General features: G+C 40.1%; 2 protein-coding genes across 2 annotated transcripts in view; one reads left to right on the top strand and one right to left on the bottom strand.

Moving 5' to 3' along the window:
- Positions 1 to 12756, top strand: part of LOC111874763 — a 34438-nt gene extending 21682 nt beyond the window's left edge. The window contains exons 4-5 of the mRNA XM_023870534.2: positions 3410 to 4009; positions 10633 to 12756. Of these exons, the coding sequence (XP_023726302.1) occupies positions 3410 to 4009; positions 10633 to 11298 (1266 nt within the window). The 3' untranslated portion in view covers positions 11299 to 12756. The remainder of the gene's footprint in view (positions 1 to 3409; positions 4010 to 10632) is intronic.
- A 106-nt stretch (positions 12757 to 12862) lies between these two features.
- The window catches only part of LOC111874746 (THO complex subunit 6), a 10485-nt gene continuing 1642 nt past the window's right edge, over positions 12863 to 21705 (bottom strand). Inside the window, exons 3-6 of the mRNA XM_023870493.2 lie at positions 20439 to 20606; positions 20045 to 20207; positions 16436 to 16672; positions 12863 to 13054 (exon numbers count right to left, since the gene is read on the bottom strand). Of these exons, the coding sequence (XP_023726261.1) occupies positions 12968 to 13054; positions 16436 to 16672; positions 20045 to 20207; positions 20439 to 20606 (655 nt within the window). The 3' untranslated portion in view covers positions 12863 to 12967. The remainder of the gene's footprint in view (positions 13055 to 16435; positions 16673 to 20044; positions 20208 to 20438; positions 20607 to 21705) is intronic.

Raw genomic sequence — 21705 nt, 5'->3', positions numbered from 1 at the left:
TTGAAATTAGAAATTAACGTGTTGTTCGAAGAATGATTTTTACCTGTTGTTGGATTTTTGTGAACACGACATTGAATAACTTTCGTGTTCCGTAAATTGGGGCAATTTTCTGAGCTGCTAAGCGACTACCAGCTTGTCAAAAGGGTCTCTACTGTGTAAAGTTGGTTTACTAATTCCTTTAATCTATTTCTGTATTTAATATTGCACAACATCCCCCCCCTTGGCACTACAGCCCCAGTGGGCCTAGGCCTACCTCCATGGAGACTATATACGGATGAAGATAGGATAATTACGAGTAATTTGTGTGAAGCAGTTGGCAGAATGATAATTGGCAGGGGAAGCCGAAGTACTGTGTCCACCACAAATCCCACATGACCTGACCTGGTGCTGCGGTGGGCGGACGGCGTCGGCAGCCCGAGGTATGGCTCGGCCGCCCTGCAGCGCTGAAGACAATAAAACACGAGACAAAAAGAAATTTACAAAAATAAAGAGAAACAATATCATAAACTTTTAATATTGCACAACATCCCCCCCGGTGTAATATAGTAGTGTTGTATATGACGGTGTAATGGAGTAGAAATCATTAATATAACAGGTATATGGTGGATAAAATAATTACAAGGTTTTTGGTTCATAAGTAACATTTTATTAAATCCACATGTAATACTTACTGAGAACTGAGAAATGGAACAGCACAGGCTTGTCACATACTGTAACTCGACTTTCACCGATGTTATCTGCCAGAGGGCAAACAAGACTTATTTTGAACTAAGGGAAGCAAATAAGAATAGTCACGTAGCTTCACAGAGAAACTAGAAAACATCAGTTAAAGTCCGAGAAAGCAAGCCAAGGTCCGGGAAGACCCACCATATGAAATAACAATAGAATGTTCTAGAACATCCCTATCTGATGAAACTTGTATCTTCCAGGGAAGCTTTCACACAACCCCCACCCCTGCGGACAGGGCTATAAGAACCCTGACCCAAACCATCCAAAACGCTTTCTAATCTGATTACGAAGTTTAGTCTGTAGGACGGTACTTTGTCAGTTAGGAGTCGGCCACTGCTCAAGCCTTAAGCAGACTTGCTGTTGTTACATTTGTACACTTATTTATTGTGTAATAAACTCTCTTGAATCTTAGCATCTTCCAGCAGTTTATCTCACCAACGACGGACAACGTTAGCCGCTCAACCGACTCCGTCGAGACCAACCCACAGGTACAAGTATCCACTCTGTCGCCCGACATTGTGGCATACGACAGTACAATCATCAGGCGCATTCGGCAGAATGAACTGTAAATAAATTACATAATTAAGTCTGCGATGAATTCTTCCCTTGTAATAAATATTAATATTACATGCCACAGTTCACGGTGGACGAGAAGTCAAAATTACGTAAACTTACTGAATGACTAGACAGTCAGCGTTAAAGCTTCAATATTTGCTGTTGTCACATATTCTAACCCAACAATTAAATCTAAATAATTAATTAGTTTAATGTATGTTTCAAAGTCCTATTGTAATAGAGCGTCACACTATCAATAATAGGATATTTTTTTGTTCTTGTTATTTTTCTTAACTTCGACTGTGTGCTCTGGACACGGGGCTGATTGCTGAATATGAGTGTCTGAAAATGTATTCATAATATCCATTATCTTTAGTTGTCTTGAGATCTCTCAATATGCGGAAAGAGTGTACCGAATATAAAATCTGTGCTTTATTTTTCTCTACAAGATTAATCGAAACCTTTCTTCTCCACAAAATATTTAGCGAGACATGCGCAGAATTATATTTAGGTTTTCTTTCAAAAACTTCGTTAAATATGTCCAATCTAAATGAAATTAATGTTGCTTCATGATATTTCGTACAATTCTTCAGTGTCAAATTTCATGAAAATCTGTTTATTGGTTCTCAGTAGGCTGTCTGCATGACTGCGAATGTATATAGAAAGAAAAAAAAAAGAAAAATGTATAGATAAATAAACAACAACATTGAGGAATAAAGATAGAAATAGAAAGACAGGAATGTAGAAGCAAGGATTAGCTAGCCAGATAGCGCTAGCATAGAGGCTTAGTGGATTTAAAGTGCGTGCCATTGTATGACACTCTTTTCCTTGCACCCTTGAGTGCTCGCCTGTTAGTAGGAGATGGGGCTTAAAGGTACGATAAAGTGTCTGTTTGCGTTTAGTTTTAAACTTTTAAATTCTGAATCCATTCTCCGGTTTTCTGTCATAAACTGTGTGAATATTTTGACGTTGAGGGTCGTCCTGTACTCATGCACATTAATACACGGCCAGAGTTCTATTTCCGGCACTCTATAAGCAATTGCAGTGCAGACCTACTAATATGGACATGGTGACAACTAAGAGGAGTAAACCCAGGCGTAGACTGGATACTGGCCACAGAGATAAGTTTTTTTTTAAAATAGGTATTTGATATTACAAATAATATGACTGAGATAAGTTACTGATTACAAGTATGAATAATGGAATGATAATATAGCTATAATTTGAAGTCTTAATGTAAAAAGCCGTCGTTGTTTAAAGATAACCTACAAGAATGTATTCTCATTTATCCGTTGCAAGGGACGAGTTCAAATAGTCCGAACTACACTTCGTTTCTTGTAACTTTTGCTCCTGGTGTGATCCACAAATTACTTCAGTTGGGTTGCGGGCAATTTTCATAGGTCCATAACATTTGGCTTCGGTTGACCTCGGTAGCTAAACAGAGTTATCAGGCATCGAGAGTTCATGCATAACACTTCTTAATCTCTCACGTTTCTTAATGACAGTGAATTCTGCGGGATATTAAGCAGGTTATGTGGTAATCTCTGATTTACTGGGTTCCTCTTCCGGTTGGGTTCTATCCGTCTTTACAGATAAATAGTGGTATAACACACATAATGAAGTTCGTACAGCTTTGACAAGATAGCTTTGTCTTTCTGGCGACGCTTTCCTCCATTAATAACAGGGCACGTAACCCTAGACGTCTCCTGAGAACAGAATTTAATGTGATGATTTGCACTATCGCAGTGAAGTTCGAATTTGGCCAGAAAAGCAGATAGACACTTTGATACTTGTGTACAGGAGTAGACCTACAGACACAGCTGCTGTTTCGCAAATTGCGAGACCATGGTAGTATAACAATAAAAAAAAACTTGATGAATTTAGAAGTAGAAACGATAAGTGAGCAGACGGCTTTAAGCTACAGAGACTATGGCTTTGTCTATTCTTGTCGTGATCCTAGGACCTGTTATCTGGTTACTGCCCCTTACCCTGGGGATGAGTATGTGAAGAATTCGGCCTTCTGCTGGCCCCATGTTGTGATCTGAACCACGCTGACCCCAACGTTGAGTTAAGACAATGGTACTATCAAAGAGTTGATATGAATGGTCTGTTGTCGTGCCTATAGGATGGAGTCTGGTTGGCTGCTCCCGACTTGGTGGGCCCATGCCGCAACCTGGACGCTGCTGCTGACCTAAGTGGTAGCGCAGGAGAGGACGAAGTAGAGGAGGAGGAGGAGGAGCAGGACATGGGTCAGAGGTCATCCTCAATCCTGGCGGCGCGAACTCGTCCCAAAATCTCTCTTACTTGGGTGTTAAGAGGTGACCGACAGAACAGTTCTACCATAACCACAGCCACCACCACCACCACCAGCACAACTGCTACGATAGCGACATCTCCTTCAGTTGCTGCCGATGAACCGCTACCGTCTTCTGCGACAGTCGTGAACAGCACAGAGAAGCCAGCAGCCAAATATAACGCTAAAGCACATATAAATAATATCAATGCTAGAGCGAACAGTGGAAGCAACAGCAGCAATAGAAGTGTGGGTGTGATCGCAAAGAGGGCCTTATCGGAACCGTCTTTGTTGCTAGCTAACAGTGAGAGTGGCAGGAGTGGGAAACATCGACACCACCGCACTCGTACACCGAGACACAAGACTGGAAAAGAGAGAAGACATTCTCGTTTTGGGTACGAGATTCAGGATGTGGATGCGTTTCTAACGAAGGTATGTAATGAAAGCGCATTCTAAGGGACTCAGATTAGGTAGCCCACATTCAGTACTGTGTATTTAGGGCAGAATTTGTTGTGTCCTGGGCTACCTTCGGCCAATGTATAATTCTTCTCCGTCATCTTAAATTGGGGATCTTTACAACAGTGGGCAAAGTATTCATATTGCCGTCTTTTCGCTGGCTCCAGTTTAATTCTAGAGAGGGATTCATTTGCCCGTTCTTCTCGTTTGTTTAAACACACGTACCCACGCCAATGCGTTTTTCCACAAGTTTAATTAACCTCTTATACAATTTTAAATGAATTTTCCTAGGAATTACCAGAGTGTCTGTAAATGTTTCCGCTTATAGGTGTGAACGTCTGCCTTTTATTTTGCGAATCTGTTTCATCGTCTGGGGTTTTCAAATGTCAAGGACATTCAAATTCACGTACTTGTCTCGCTGGTTGTATCAGCGAACACTGTCTCTCACATTACTAGACCTCCTCTTTAAAATGTTTCTTCTTCCTTGTATGGACAGAAAAGTTCATATACTCGTACTCGTATAATAGTTAATTTTCAATTTCAGTACATTTATATAAAACATGGATTTTTCTTTCAGCATGCAGCACATGATCATCTGTATACAGTACTTCACTGACACTCTTAGGCTGCCCACATACTAAAGTAGGCTGCGTTTTATGGCCAATACAGTAAACCCTCGCTAATCCAGAGTAACTGGGGGGAAGGTCATCCGGATTATTGAACTAAAAGAAAAAGAAACGTGGAACACAAACAAATGGACAACGTAATAATACAACTAGTGCTGAAGAAAATAAATAATAAAATGCCACCATATAGCCTTTATTTAAAAGTATAAAAAGACAGTACGTTTATTCATCGATAGAAGACTCAGAAGTTGTACTCCTTTTTTAACGTAATAGCGCAGGGTTGAAGAAACTGTCAAGTTTTGTCTGAACAGAAAAGTGACTCGTCTGCCTTCCTAAATGCCTTGTGTCTTTTAAAGTATGTACTCAACTGTAAAGAGCGTATTTCATTTTTTATATTTCGATGCAGATTATCCGACATCCAGATTAACTGTAAGCGGATGATCGAGGGTTTAGCACCACTGGAAGGCTACGTAGCGGCGCTGTATCAGCTAGAAAGCTATGTAAATTTGAATGGGGCGTGATGAAGTCAGAAATTTAGAATGCCATTTTGAGTGTACTAATTCGTCTGATAGGGCCGAGAAAACTGAGGAAAGACGTGAGTCAGGATAGCCGAGTTCTGGCTGAAATTCTAGCTGCCTACCTCCTGGACGATAAAATTCCGCTGTTTTAACTATGAACTAACCTACTATAGCGCTTGACATTTACTCAAGTTCTGATGAGGTCTTTGGATTTTTTTCAGTTGACCTAACCTTCCAGCCGCACTAGGCCCTGGGGTTTACTCAGCCTCTAACAGAAATGAGTACCAGGAATTAATTAATTAATTTTCCTGGGGAGTAAAGCGCGGCCGGCGCGTAGGGCTGACAACCTTACCGCCATCTTTGAGCCGATTGTCTAAGAGTCTAGACAATGTGGGACGCTCAACGTCTCACAACCCTATGGGCCTTTACGGCCTGGTTCGTGGATAGCTTTACTTACTTTACAGTATTCAGATAATGTAAGTAAGATGCTCGGAAGTAAATTCGATGTGTTTGGTAGGCATTTACGCGTATAAGCTGTGTATACGAATACACGTAAGATGCCTATGAATAAACTGACTTGTCATAAGGTAACAAAATTGCCCTACTTCGAGAGATACGAGTATATCGATGTTCGTGCCTTTCAGAATCAAAACCTTAGGCTGCAAATTAACGAGACGCAAGACATAAGTCGCATTTAAGGAATTCTTTATTATTTGTTATTTTACTATTTATTATTCTTTATTTTTACAAAATATCTGTAATAATAAGTGCATGAACATTTATTATTATTATTATTATTATTATAACCAAGAATTGAATTGAATTATTATTATTATTATTATTATTATTATTATTGGACCGACTCTATGATCTGATGGTCAGAGTTCCTGGCGCTACCAGATTTTCTGAGAAGTAGTGGGTCTGGAACGGGGTCCACTCAGACTCTTGAAGATAACTGAGGAGCTATTTCATGACAACAGCGGCTCCGGACTAGAAACCCGAAATTAACGGCCGTGGGGATTCGTTGCGCTGACCACTCGACACCTTCTATGTGCTAAAGTTGGCACTAACTTCGCCGACAAGTGGCGGTCGCTCGGTCCGTATAGTTCGCTTGCGGACTAAAACCACGGAGTTTGTTTGTTTTTATATTATTATTATTATTATAAACTTCGCCTAAAATAATTTTAATTTTGGAGCTTCTTTAGATGATGAATGTCATATTCAGTAGAAGAAACTAATAAAATAAAGTGTATTTGTGCTTCAGAGGATAAAGAACTTTATCGAGACCTGCGATTCGCCAGTTGATATCCTTTGTCTGCACATACTGTACTAGTGGGAATCTGGATTCTCGAATTACGCAGCGACAAAATAAAATAGAGAAACAAATCGAATGGGGGGCCAGGATTGAGAATTTAGATTTCCAATATCAAGCCGAACTTAAAAATAATTTTTGCAGAAGAAATGAAGACTATTCTTCGCAATGAGTATTGTAAATGCGCGGCATATTAGAGTTTAAGCTCAATTTTTCGTATATATGAAGTGCGACTTTTGTTTCTGAATATATACAATTAAATGATATGTTGATCTCATGTCCTCACTTTTACTTATTTATGGCCTAGAGTTTTGTTTCACGTGTAAGAATTTTATTAGGAGTTTCGTAAATATGTTTCGAAAGTGAAATGATTCCATGCAAAATTAAATTGAGAAACGCACCGAAGCAGGTCATTTAGTACATAATATACTCATAGATAGGCCTGAAATATATCTAATACTGCTACCGTTTGTGTACAGACAGAATACTTCACGTTCAAATCTTCTCACGTGAACGGAGAAGTTCATGGAGGTTGGCCTAGGCCCACTGGGGCTGTAGTGCCAAGGGGAAAAAAATCCTCTCACAGGTTCTTCCCAGGACGTCCTCTTTATTACTAGGTCTGGGTGGCTTCTACTCTTCTCTGTTTTCTCGGAATTTCTGGGGCAGTATATGACCTAGTTACAAATCACCATTTCATAATTAGTATACATTTCCTGCTATTCATGTTGGTGTCCTAGAATTTTTCTTTTTTCCTTGGCACTACAGCCCCAGTGGGCCTAGGCCTACCTCCATGAACTTCTCCGTTCACTTTGGTTTTTCTAGGTTTTACACATTCGGTAGGACTCCTTGGGCGGGTGATCAGCTCGTCGCATGGCCTCTACCTGTACACAAACACAGAAAAGCGCACACAGACAAACTAAACATCCATGCCCTGAGTGGGATTCGAATCCACGATCCCGGTTTCCAAGCGGGCAAAGACAGTACAAGCCTTAGACCGCTCGGCTACCATGACCGGCGGTGTCCTAGAATATTTCTTCTTATTCTTCTTTTGTGGCAAGAATTGTGTCACTGTCCCGTTCCGAAGCTACTCGAGCTGTTCCTAGATCGTCCTAGGCCCTCTCTTCCCGCTTTCAGGACTGTCCTCTCTACACATTCCGGCTTGTTTGGAACTGTTCGTTTTGTTATGTTTCTAGTCGTTCCCGTATATCGTCACTTTTCATTTTGTCCCTCAGCGTAACACCACAGAAACGTCATCTGAGCCGCTCCTATCCGCTTCCTGCCTTGGCTTCTTAGCCCTCGCGTTTCGCTGCCATGTATAAAGGCTGATCTGGAAGGAGCATTCTTAGTTGCAGTTCTAGCCCCATATCATTTTGAAAGGTCTTCTAATAATTCCAGTTAGTTTATGTAGGAGTATGATTTGAGGTTCTCACAACGTTAATTGTTAGAGTTCTGTCTTCTGGGATATAACACCATTATATTTCGAAAGAAAGAAACCGCCATTTAATTTATTATACAGTATATTGAAACACTGATATGTTGGGATTTTGGACTTTATCCATCGTCCTGGTTTTTAAGATAACAAATAAAAACACGACGTTTCGGAAACTGGATCTGTTTCCGTCCTCAGGTGAAGGAAAACACCTATTCAGTTGGGTCCCTTAGAAAGAGCTAGCTAGCCTCAATCACTGGACTGTCCAGTGATTGAGGCTAGCTCTTTCTAAGGGACCCAACTGAATAGGTGTTTTCCTTCACCTGAGGACGGAAACAGATCCAGTTTCCGAAACGTCGTGTTTTTATTTGTTATCTTAAAAACCAGGACGATGGATAAAGTCCAAAATCCCAACATATCAGTGTGTTATACACCATCGTCAGAATCCTATAGTAACTACTAGTATATTGAAACTTTCTCTTTGAATTTAAAATCGCAGTATATGTCTCTCGGAAGTGATATATCATAAAATTAACTTTGTGTAATACTGTCTGCATTGTTTCAAAAGCGTTAGACTAAATAATAGCACAACTGCATCAAGTTCTGTTTTAAATTAGGCAAAACTGAAACCTGCGATATATTAAAGCCTGTGCTTAGGGAGAGAACGATAAACGTAACTTAAAAATCTGATTTGTTCTCGGTGCTCAGAAATGAAAAGACATCCCCAAAACGCTAAAAGTTAAATATGCATTCACGGATGAAAATGTAATACGAATTAGAGACCTGTTGAGGAAAACAGGCGCCTCATCATCCGTGAATTGAATGTCATTAGGATCATACAGAGCATATTTACGCCTTATCTGCCGACTGACGAGCAGAGGCAGAATCTTGTCAGCAAGTGTCAGGACCAAGGTAGCATTTCAGAGAGGCGCGCAATGTTTATAAGGTCAATGCTGGTGACAAAACACGAGCATCTTTACAACCGTGACACACAGCAGGCTTTCGGAACTCAGGAGTCAAAGTGTCTAAACAAAGACAGGAAAATACATTTCACTGCTAAGACATAATGAAGCTCTGCATTAAAATTTCGTACTTAGGGACAACCCGAGAAATAGTGGAGTGATGATTGTATTTTCCAACACAGTGGCACTCTTGTCCATTCTGCTATATCAGGGTAGGAATCTCTGGCCAGAAACCGCATGAATAGTGCTCATCCCTTCATACTTCACAAATCTAGCATTATACGACGCTTATATTTTCTCATAATCGAAAGACAAATCATCTTATGATAGCTATCAAAGGAAAACTGCAGACGGCACTAGCGGGGTTTAAGTATGGGTCTTCCATACATCCTTACAGTAGTGACTGAATCGCTGTGTCCGGAAGTAACAAGGGCCAGCACGGAGTAGCCGCAAAACACTGCAAGTAAAAAGAAAAGTACCTCGTATTATTAACTTGAAATTATGCAAATTTACACGAATCCACTCCGTCTTTCGATTGATGTTCGCAGAACAAACAAGATGCATGTAGACGTTTTGAATATATGTCGAATATAGCCAGAAACTTGATTATGTAGCCTTAACCCCTTTCGATAACTTGAATTGCGTTCGCATTCGGCCAAGTTTGTTGTTCCCGAATTTGTGAACCTAGATAAAGTCCGGTGTTGACTGACATATTTCTTGTATACCCTCTCCAGATTTTTCCAGCTTCTGCTTTTGCTGCGCACGCCTGATCGGTGACAACGGTGAACATTTTTTTTTTCCCCCCCACGTTTCTTGGCTTCCATCTCCTCGTAGTCAAGCAGCTGGCCGACTTCTCCCCAGAAATTGTTACCCGTTGTAGTTTATAAAATAAATTTGTTTGATAACTTGAAGATTTTGGGGGTAAAGGGCGACCGGCGCATAAGGCTGACAACCTCACTGCCACCTGTGAGCCGACTGTCTACAAAATGTTGGGCCTCGACGCCTCACAACCCTCTTGGCCTCCAGAGCCTGTTACAGGGATAGCTATACTTTTTCTACTTTTTTAATTCTGACACTAAAATTTCTACACCATCGTCTGACCACTTCATGATATGTGAGATGTTGATGCGCGAAGAGACAGCCACGTAAAACTATAACAAATGTTTATTGCCGTTAGAATGAATATTACAAGCGATCAGGGAAGCAGAGCGTGTCTGATGAAAACAGGCGAAAACGCCCTTCGTAGCGGATTAACCTGAGCTACAGACGGCGGTGATATGTCTGTCCCTGAAAGGGGCCGTTTGTCGGACGCTGGGAACGCCTGCTGGATGCCGAGCAAAGATCTCGTCGCAGCGGGGTAGCCAGCGCTAGTATCCGCGTTCCTCTTTGCAGCAGCCCGGTGATTGCGAGCCCGCTGGATGCCGGGCGAAGCTTTTAAACGGACCGAAGGCCAACGAATCGTTCGTTCGCCTTCGTTAACATCGTATATAATTACAAATTTCGGTCGTTCTCTGATCTTCGTTATCGTTCATACAGTGTGTACCCTTTAGCTGCGTGGTCGGTGGTTCATGGCCTAATTTATTCCTCCCTGTCATCCCTGTTCACTCTGACACCATACACACATCTCATCTGCTGCACGGTTAGCTCAGTTGTTTAATTATTTAACGAGTTACGAAAGCTTATCTGATTTCCAGACTGTTGAGTAAGGAACACAAAAAGGCCCACTACAAAGCTACCTGATGTGTGTTTCAGGCGTCACTAGAGAAACCGGCGAACATCCCAGTGGTCCTCGCATTCCCGTGCGTCCTTTATCAGACGCGCATAGGTGGTTATCAAGAGGAAGTTGCTCTGCCACTCGGAATGGTTGTGAACGCAGTTTTCAAAAATCAGGCATGGCTGTACGTCCAGACTCCTCACGGGGAAGAGGGCTATGTAAGCTACGTTGCATGTCTTCCACTAGGAATACTACCGCCACCCCATCGAACTTCCAAACCACCACCATGCTGGGAAACGCACACAGATATCTTCCCACAACCACTCGGAAACCGTACAGACAGTGAGAAAATCCGAGACGGCACGAGATCAGAGTGTGGAGGTCGTGGACGTTGCTATAGCCACGTGGGAAGACGTGGACGCTATGGCGGAGAAAGAGACGCTGTGTCAGCATGTGGGGAACGAAGTGTGGACCGTCTTTACCTTAGAGCTGCAGCAAGTGCCAAGTGTAAAGGCACAACGAGACACACTCTTCTTGTGATACGGTCGGATTATAACAGCAAGGGACGAAACACGCTCTCTGTAACAAAGGGAGATGTAGTAGCACTTGTGAGTGGGCACCTCAAGGATTGGTTCTGGGTGCGAAGTAGGGATGGCAACGAGGGATTTATACCTTCAGTTGTTGCTGGACATGGCTTCCTCTGACAACAAAACAAATCACTGGTTCTTTGAGTAGTGCAACAAATTTAACTTCCTCTTGAGAAGAATGCTTTAGTTCAGTCAACAAATATCAAAGAATACAGAGATTTTTCCCTTCAGAAATTTGACAGCATTAACATCTAACATGGGATGAGAACACCCTCAAACTTTTCAGCCATACTCATAGCAGGAAATTAACCGTAACATCGGTTAAATTTTAACCTAATGCTACCTGTAATGGTTCCACAGAAGACGGGGGTCATGACCTGATTTAAAGTAACACACAATTGAAATACAGCTATACATACTTTTTAAAACAACAGTTGCATGTACGCATGAAGCTTGAATAGTGGAATGTATAGATGTTGCCAGTGCTAAGCAACGGCACACCAAATACGTATTCGCGGCAATTGAAGACTTCACGTGTGCTATAGTTACAGTGAGATTTAGAGCATGTAAATCAGTGAGACTGTTATAGTTTCCTGTGGTTACAAGTCATATGCATTCAATAAATCCAGTTATCAATCCAAACCCTGTGTCTAGTCACTAACACATGTCAGTAGGATTAATATAAACCAAAGGCATGAATAAAAAGGTTGTACATATATTAAAAGTGTGGTATACTATTTAGAAAACATACACTGAGAAGCTATCTCACACATTTGATAGTGGGAAAGATGGAAAGAATTAATTTCAGCCCAAGGGCTGCAGTGACATGAAAGATAGTTACACACCGAGATATACTCGTGCAGCACTGCAAACTGATTCAGTTGTTGAGATGGCAGAGCATTTTTGAAAATGTTGTTTTTCCTATTTCAAAATATTTTAATATCTTTTGTTCTAAAAAAGGAAACTAGTTAATATTTTTAGACACAAATTTTGAGTCTGATATCACATAACATTAAACTATATCTTCATGCAGGCAAGTTCATTATATCTCTTATCTTTGCTTCTGATTACTTTGCCTGTCCTATTCAGTTTCCATTCTGAGAGACCAACATAGTAAGGAGTATTCTGCAATAATTAAGATTAACTTTATTCATTGACAAATGTAAAATTTTAATTTTAAATGAGGTCATATTCTATTTCAGATTCTTAAATTACCTTCAGTCAAATAAAGGGAAGTTGAGGAGGGGCGAGTATGATCATTCACTGTTATATTCATTCACTGTGAAATGTAAGACTGAGCCAAATCACTTGTTGCACAAGTGGCTTAACATTGTAAGTAGACATAGTGAATGACAGAAGTTATTATTAACGGATATGTCAATAAATGGTGTAAATATGTAGTTAGTATTTTCTTCTTTGAAACTGGTTTTAGGCACATTTGCAATCGAATGGATAGCCTATGAAATTTACCCAGTCAGTAGAGTTTGTTCAGATCTGGGGGACATGACAGCCATTGCCCTCTACTGACTATCATTAATGAAAACAGTTTGTAGTTCCAACACTGCGAACTACTGTACTTTCCTGCTGAAAATTTATCTAATAGAGTGCATGTGGAGAGAGGGTTGGATATGACAGGAAAAGACAAAGACAATTTTATCTGCATACTAAGCTTTAAGACTAATTAAGTAACAAATATTTCACTTTACTTTATACCATGTAGGCAAATAATACATTATGTTATGACAATTGTATAAAAAAGTGCACTTCATCTTCCAGCAGAATTACGTCACGGGGCAAGCGTAAGAATCTGATCTCGGTAATTGAAATTTGTACAGAGATCAATCTTTGAACTGGAACCAGCCATACACATCACCTGCAAATGTAGCAAACAGGATATTACCAATTATCATCACTGGCAGTCTTAATTCAAAATGTAATGAGATGGAATGGTTCAATTAACTAACACATCACACACAACCACTGTGACCTGAGACATGACCTATTGAAAATACTGTGTTTAAAATGAATTAAAGTAGCAATGTTCTGAAAATTTTCATTTCAGGCATTAGTAATAGTAGCTTTAGCTGCGAGACGTGTGGCAAAAACTGTAAAAGAACTTTGAAGTCAAAAGGTTTTCTTTCTCTTTGCCATCACATATAGATTGTGTATCCTGTTATTTTGCCTCGCCAATGGATAACAGGTGTTCTTTCCTCAAAATTATAATGGCCACAATGTGAAGCTGGTTTCTTATCTGCACCTAATGCAGAGACCAAGAGTGAAACTCCACTCACGCCACCCTCCCCTACAATATGCCTTTATGGTGAGGCATTTAGGCACAAGGACAACTTTACCCTGACAGTAACAAAAAGTGAATGCTGCTTTTAACCCAAGTATATAGAATTTTGTTATTTATTGCTTCAGGAATAAAATGCTTTCATACATTGATTCTGACCAATGAGGAGAATGTTCACACTAGGAAGTGGGGGGGGGGAGAGAAATGGATAAAGCTGAAGTTCATCCACAGACATGAGCACAAAACAGTCTTCTTAAGAGGCCTCTTCTATGTAGAAAAACAATATGTTTTGCACAATAATTTTACTGGAAATATGGACTGGCTTTATTGACTGAACTATAAGACAATGTATAGTGAAAGAGCACCTACTTATAATGAAACTTACACATCCTTGTATCAAAATGAAATGCATAGGATTTGGGGGGAGTATCCCAAAGATTTAACACTTATAATGCAAGATATGGGAAAGACATTAGAATCTCACTGATATAAGGATGGGAAGCAACTGAAATGGTGGTTAATGATGTTTAAACACCAATGAGACTTAAGGAAGCACATTCCACAAATCAGAAGCTGTCTGAAGGGGAACAGAAGCATTCCATGTAACTATGAGTTTGATTCTGGAATCACAGATGATGGAAATACTTCAAAGGATGGATCATAATACGAGAGAGACAATGACTGTAGATAACATTTTCTCCATTTTAAGAAATGTATGTTATGGTAGGTCACAGTAGCCAAGCAGTCTAAGGCATGCACTGTCTTCGCTCGCTCGGAAGCCAGGATCATGGGTTCGAATCCCACTCAAGGCACGGATGTTTGTGTGCATTCTTCTGTGTTTGTCTACAGGTAGAGGCCTTGCAACGAGCTGATCACTCGCCCAAGGAGTCCTACCGTATGTGTAAGATCTAGAAAAACCGAAGTGAACGGAGAAGTTCATGGAGGTAGGCCTAGGCCTACTGGGGCTGTAGTGCCAAAAAAAAAAATAGCATATACTAAGTCTTTTTAGTCTACTGTGTCTTCACCAGTCATTCCTGGTAATGGCTTCTAACAGTGGATATTCTTCAACTGCACCGACTAAGTTTTCTCTTCACAGACTCCCCTACAACTCTCTCTCTTGCTACAATTGTCCTCCGAATAACATCTCAGTATGGACCACACAGAGAACACTGTTCATTGTTTTACTCCAATCATTTCCATGGGACCATGTTTGTTTGCAAAGGCATTACTCAGTAATGGGTATGTATACTTGCCTATTAAGAATCTTAGCAGCAGATGTTGTTCCTTTGTTTGTTTCAAGGTCATTACCCACTTACAGGTCTACATGCTACAATATGTTTTCCATCTATGGTCCTTCTGATGAACTACATAGCAAAGCTCTCAAGTGTCATGTATACAGATATTTGTAAATGAACAAAGAATGTAATGCTTTTCTAGTGCTTGGATTAGTTTCATGACATCTACAGAATATAATGTGAGATATAACAAGTACACGTAAATAACCTTTACTGCTGAAGTTTCATTTATAAATGTCTGCTGTCTCAGTAATTAGGCAGACATGAGCTACATAGCAAGACAAAAACAGGAGTGTGGATGAAGCTTTCAGTGGTGTACACTGAGTACATATGGTATGGTTATTACATTACTGACTTCCTTGAAATAATTGAATCTTTTCCTAAACATTGTATAAGAAACAACATGTTTATTTTATGGATAATTATTAAGTTTTATTGAAGTCATTTTCCTTTCAAGTGAGTATTTAGCAAGATATGCTCAAAGCTGTATTCAGGTGATTAAGTAATGAAATTCACATACAGTAATAACTCATGTAACAATATCATATGCAAATAGCCATTGACATTAATGTGACTTTAAACTGAGTTTCACCACCAGCTGCCAGAACACTCAAAAGATACGTATGACAAAGTACTTAGGCCTTTAAATAAAGTGGTTCTAAAATTAATTAAGTGGATAAATTTTACACACTGTAATACTTGTATAACAAGACAGCTGTATATAAAGTTTCTTCAGAATCTTGAAAAAGATTCAGTATATATACATACAAATTCAGCCTCTTAAAACGAACTGAATAAAATCAAAATGGCAAGACAAATTTAAACATAGGTCTGATCATACCAAGCTTGATGGAAATCAATCAGGTAAGTTAGCTGCTGCTTACTTCTTAACAGAGGGACATGATAAAACTAACAAGCTGTTTTCAAATTATTTTTCAATGTATCTAAAAGGATCAGACTTTCACAGTCCTGGTATTTCATGGTAAACGTCCAAAATAATTTGTCAACGAGCCATAGAGAAACAGTTCCTGTCAGGAATCGTGGACTCAGCTTGATGCGATAATGCACACATTGCCAGTAAACACTTCCACGCTATGATGAAACAGCAGAGGACACTGCTCCTGCTGTTAGGAAACAGGCCTATAAATACTTCCCTGCTGTGACATAACAGTAGATGTGCTGCTGGAGGGGACATTTCCCACTTGTCCGATTTGAAGTATAACAAGCGAAGCTGAGGCAGTGGTGCAGACAGAAGCCAGCTGAGGACCAAGCAGGAAAGAGGACAAAAGCCAGCAGAAGCCAACACGAAGGGAGTGTGTTGACAGAAGCCAGTGGTTAGCCAGTACGGACAGCTCGACATTCTAGTGAGAGTTGTTAACACAAAAGGACTGACTGTGAAACGACTTGTTCAACACTTTGTGTTATAGTTACGGCGTTGAGCAATAAAGTGACGTTGCAAGAATACACCCCTCGAGCTCTCGTTTCACGACAGTTCCCATACCCACTGTACAGGATACTGGGTGGGCCCCAGGGCTGGTCTGGATACTATTGAGGAAAAGGTTTTGCCCCATAAAGTCAATATGTAATTAATAGGCAGGATTAACTGATAAGTATATGGTGCAAATATGTACTTCCACAGTTCATGTTTACTGCAGCAAATTTTTACCTTAAGTGGGGTTTCTTGATACACCGCAGAATAAATGGATGTAGAAGAAGATGGAATTTGTGCATATATATCTCCTGTATAATTTAGATTATAGAAGTGTGGGCTGGCTCCACCAGCCATAATGCGGTCATCATAGAACATGGCCACGTGTATGCCAGAATCATCCAACTGAAAAGCTGTTGTAACATCTAGTGAACGAAGATGCCACAATGAGAGTCTTGGTCCTCCACCACACAGCTGTAATTAAAGCATAATAAAATTCCTTTAATATCATGATGCACACATCTAACTGCTTGTGACAGAATTGTTCTGGCTAATAAGACTTAACATATACAGAAAGAAACAACAGTGATGTCACAATGAACACACTGTGTTCTAATTAGTAACCAGACAGCTACTCCAAAACTCTAAATCACTGACTTGAAATAGTGTTAGTCCTATGAACTTTTGCTGAAGAGGCTAATCTAGAGGGAACGCTGTCAACTTGTATTTGGAAGCTGCTCAGTTTAAATCTTGGTTGGGACACTGCTACCCTAAATTAGTCTCTTGTGGTTTTCTGAAGTCCCTCTGGACACTTGTGATAGTACTTCAATTAGGCCATCAATACTTCCTGCCACATCCTTTCCTGTTTACCAGATATCCTACCGTCTGACACTGTATAGTCTTAACACTTTGCGGACCGCGCACCCTTTAAAAAGTTTTTCCCTTTTAAACATGGCGGACCGTTCGCATGTTAACAGGCTTTTAGAACACGATAAGTTGCAACACACTATACATCGCTCTGGCACCACCTACATTGCACGCAACCGCCTGCAGATGCGTGATAAGACTCTGGAATGTTTAGTTAGCAGTCAGTAACTTGACCTCGCTGTTTACTTAACCGACTATAAAGGAAAATGCTTTGCCTTCTTCAAGCTGTGTGTATCAGCCAGTAGCTAGTGGGGAGAATGGAAATTCTCCTCTGATGACCTAGCTGACCCGCCTTGTGAGACGCGTAGTAATGATTTGTCATTCAGACAGTGACAGTGACGGGGGACAACAAAGAATTGTGGCCACAGACAGTAAAAGTGACAGTAGCTCCGACGATAATGCGGGTAATAACATTGCGTGTAGTAACATTGCGGGGACAGCAAAAACTCTAAACAAAATCTAAACCCTGATTCAAAATTGAAATACAAAGCATTTCTGATGAATGTGGCAAAGGCCTGGGCTACAGTCCAGATGGTGGCGGCAGAACCAGGGTCACACAAAGACTTAGTACGACGGGGCCCATCAACTCCCACCCTATGAAGGCCTCATGTGGACCCCCCAGGGCGACTCTTGAGTGATATCCAGAAAAATACCCTCGTGAAAATTGTGAAGAGTGAACATTCCAAGGGGAAGAATACTTCTAGACAATGCCATGTTTGCACAGTTCACAAAAAAAGGAGTATGTCTACATTTGCAAGTTCTGTGTAATGCCACTTCACAAAGGGGAAAGTTTCCAGAAATATCACACCCTCAAGCACGTCTAGGAGCACTGGTAAGTGTTCTTCAAAAATTTTAGTTCAAAAAATTAATTAGGAGATTTTATATTAACTTTTAAAGTGAACAGTGCGAAAGTTAGGGTAGTATGTTTAAAAATGCCAGTCCCCAGGGTGATTTAAATATTTAAATCACCGGTCCACGAAGTGTTAATAATGAAAGCATTGTTAAATAACTCAACCCTACAACCCTTTACATACTGTTGCCACTTCATGTGGTGTGCCATCTAAAGCAGATCAGTTGGTAAACCTCATTCTATCGTAACAGAATAAAACATATGGTAGCAGTAACTAATCTAATAACTGCCTGTAGAAAGTTTCAATACTGTGTACTGATAAACATTTAGAAAGATGAGAAAAATATTTTGGTAACTTAAATTATGATCACCTGCTATCCAGTAAACATACTTATGCTGTTAACAAACAGTGCTTCCAGTGTGAGGGTTCATATCTAATTTCAGGCTAGACCAATAAACTGAGCTTGAAACTAGCATTACTCACATAAATAAATCAGAGTTTCTGTGTCTCTAAAATGAAGTGTGACTTGATCCCGTACCATCTGCCCTCACTTTCAACGTAACACAACATTAACATGCATACACAATGAATAAAATATTCTAGGGAAGGAAGGCCACAGGACGAGACTCAATATGATGTAACAGGATTAACAGTTTCAAAGGCACCAGAACATTCCCCCTTAAATATTTCTTTTGCATGTTATTTCACAAGACTGTCAGTAGCCAGACAATATAGCATGGAATGGTATCACACACGAGTCTGGAAAGAAGCAGGTAATATCCCAGCATCTCCATAGAGGGACTGAAGAAAACCACAACAGCCAATGTCCTTGTAGAGATTCAAATTAAGCATCTCCCAAATATAAGTCTACAGCACTACTTCTATGACACCTAGCTCAGTTATTTTCAATAGGGATAAGTAGACATACAGATTTCAACATAAGATTTCTTCCAGTTCAGTTACAGTATTAAGAGAGGGCACATGGTAGCGTACTTGTTTGAGGCACTATGATACAAGTTGGAATGTCATGGGTTTGATTCCCAATCTCATGGAATTTTTCAAATTTCCTCATCCTTCCAACTGAAATATGGCCCTGAGGTCCACTAAGCCTCTAACAGAAATGACTACCAGGAATTTTCCTGGGGGTAAAGGATGGCCAGCACATAAGGGTGACAACCTGACTGCCATCTGTGAACTGACTGTCTAGAAAATGCAGGGGCCTTGACATCTCACAACCCTATGATACTCCACAGCCTCTTACAGGAATAGCTTTACCTCCCCCCCTTCTTTTAGTTTTAGTTTAAAGAAAAGTTCTGACTGCCATTAAATCTAATAGTCCTGACCTTGTCAAATTTAGTAATAAAAATTAATTTTGGGCCATCTGTCCATTTGAACCCTTTAAGACACCTCAACATTTGGACTTTGAAAACACTTCCATTACATATTTACAGATTTCATTGTGGACCTATTAACTGCGATTAATCTATCCATGCACAGAACTGTAACTCTGAAAAACAGAAATTCAAAACAGCCACTTTACTTAAGGGCTAAATATAATATTATAGGTACCCCATTAAGGATCATAATGTTCCATTTCTTCAACATAATGAGCTGTTTTCCAGAAGGTGGTCACCAGCATGCAAAATGGACTTAATTACAAGGGTTCCCAGAGTCGTTTCCTGGTGATAATATAAACACATCTGACTGGTGTGCCAGACTTCAGTGTGAGTCTGATGCTACATTTGTTCTAGCTAAAAAGTTCAGTCATTGCAAAGTAATATAAATGTTATGCAGAGTTACCCCAGTGTATCTTAATATTTCATTCCCTTTACATTACAGCACTTCCTGCTACTATTCTCTGTTTACATGGTTGTATAAGGTCAGAAATCTCTAGCTGTGTTCTCTGTTTTACTATAAGTCTAGCACATAACACGGTAATGAACCTTTGGGTTCCATAATATGCTGGGTGCACAATTGGTGGCTTCTCAAGAAAGGCTCAGCTCCATGAGTGAGTATGACTGCATGGGCTCCTGTTAATGATACTGTAGCAGCAGCTGATTCCTCTTACCAACCAGTCTTCACTTAAGGAAGCAGCACCAATCCATTTTCCAAGCTCTGGCCGCACCAGTTTCTCACTCAAGTATGGTTGTACAGTGTTCGTGCGTATCTTCTGCCTCATGTCCCATAATCTTACAGAACCATCCTCACTTGCAGACACAAGTTGTGACCCACTGAATTTACACACAAAAAATATAAAATAATTTTTGTTCTGGCAATGGAATCTAGGATATTGAACAGTGTCATTTACCAGCTTCCAATGAGCAAACCATTAGCATTCCCTTAGACCAGAAAATCTATTAGGACTTAACTTGTGTTTAAAGAGAGCAAGACAATTTAACAGCTGGAAAGGAAAGAGAAAGATAAGTAAAGGGCACTGTTTTAAGGGCTTATTTATTACTTACATATTGTGGATGCTGTGGATATAGTCATCATGGCCCTCCAAGGTTCTTACCAGTTTTCCATCCTCCAGAGTAAAGATGTAAATTTTGTTATCACCACAACCAGCATATATATGTCCATCTGTCTTGCAGTATAACATGGAGTTGACATCAGGCTTTTCTAGGGCATCTCTGTAAGAACAGGTGAAATATAAAGAATGATACTACAGCATGTAACTTTCATGTCTGGTTCTGTCCATTCCGTTTCCTGTGGTGAATGAAGTACAGCACACTGAAAAATATTATGAAGTTTACTCCATACTCTGCCCATAAGTTTGGTAGCCATGGCTGGTAAAGCAGTGTGTAAATAATGCAGGATAATTTTTTATGCAATTCAAATTCTTATCATCAATTTTTAAATGAGATGAGTAAATTCTTATTTCTTAATTTGAGTGCTATATCTTCTAAAGAGTTTTGACTGCTATATATTGCAACATATCCACATCCCAAGCAAAGAACTGGTACTTCTTATACTTAACATAAATACTCTGACAAAATGGCTGAAAGCTGGAATAGTGGAACAAGAAGAGGTGGCAGTTGCTAGGCAACAGCATGACACAACATATAGGAAGTAGTGAAGAAGGAACCGGGTCACCCTGTTCCTGGGGGATATAAATATGGGTACCTGGCCCTCCAGGTTGGGGGGAGTCTCAAATCTGAGACTATAAAATGTGGTCATGAGTCCCGATGGACTCAGTCTTGAGTCTTCTATATTCAAATTTATTATTTATTCATTCATTCATTTATTTATTTTATTTCTGTTAATCCAGGCTGGTACAACCGTTGGATATAGAGGAAGTCAAGGAACATGCAGTCATAAAAAGATTCTGTCAAAAATAAATATAAGATTAACAAGCAAATATAAATATTACAAGGAAACAATTTAAAAAATTATAAATATAGATAATATTTTGAATTAATAAACAGATAAAACAATTCAACTTATCTAACTTTGTAAAGCGGCCTCCGTAGTCTAGAGGTAACGTTCCCACCTCATGACTCATGGTACGCGGGTTCAAATACCCGGCGGAGGTCGTCGAATTTTTAAGCGCGGAAAAATTCAGGGAACAAGTCCTCCGGGAGGGACTTTAAGCTGTGTGTCCCGTGTCTTAACTTTACGGCAAGTAAAAGAACCTCATATCCCCAAAGGGGATCACTGAGCCAAATTCCAGGACGTTTCCCACCCAACAATAGCCTCTAAGGCCTCTGATAGATGGGGGAAGCATTATAG

Source organism: Cryptotermes secundus, unplaced genomic scaffold (assembly GCF_002891405.2).
Source record: "Cryptotermes secundus unplaced genomic scaffold, Csec_1.0 scaffold838, whole genome shotgun sequence".
Taxonomy (NCBI): domain Eukaryota; kingdom Metazoa; phylum Arthropoda; class Insecta; order Blattodea; family Kalotermitidae; genus Cryptotermes; species Cryptotermes secundus.
This window is presented reverse-complemented; position numbering and strand designations above follow the sequence as displayed.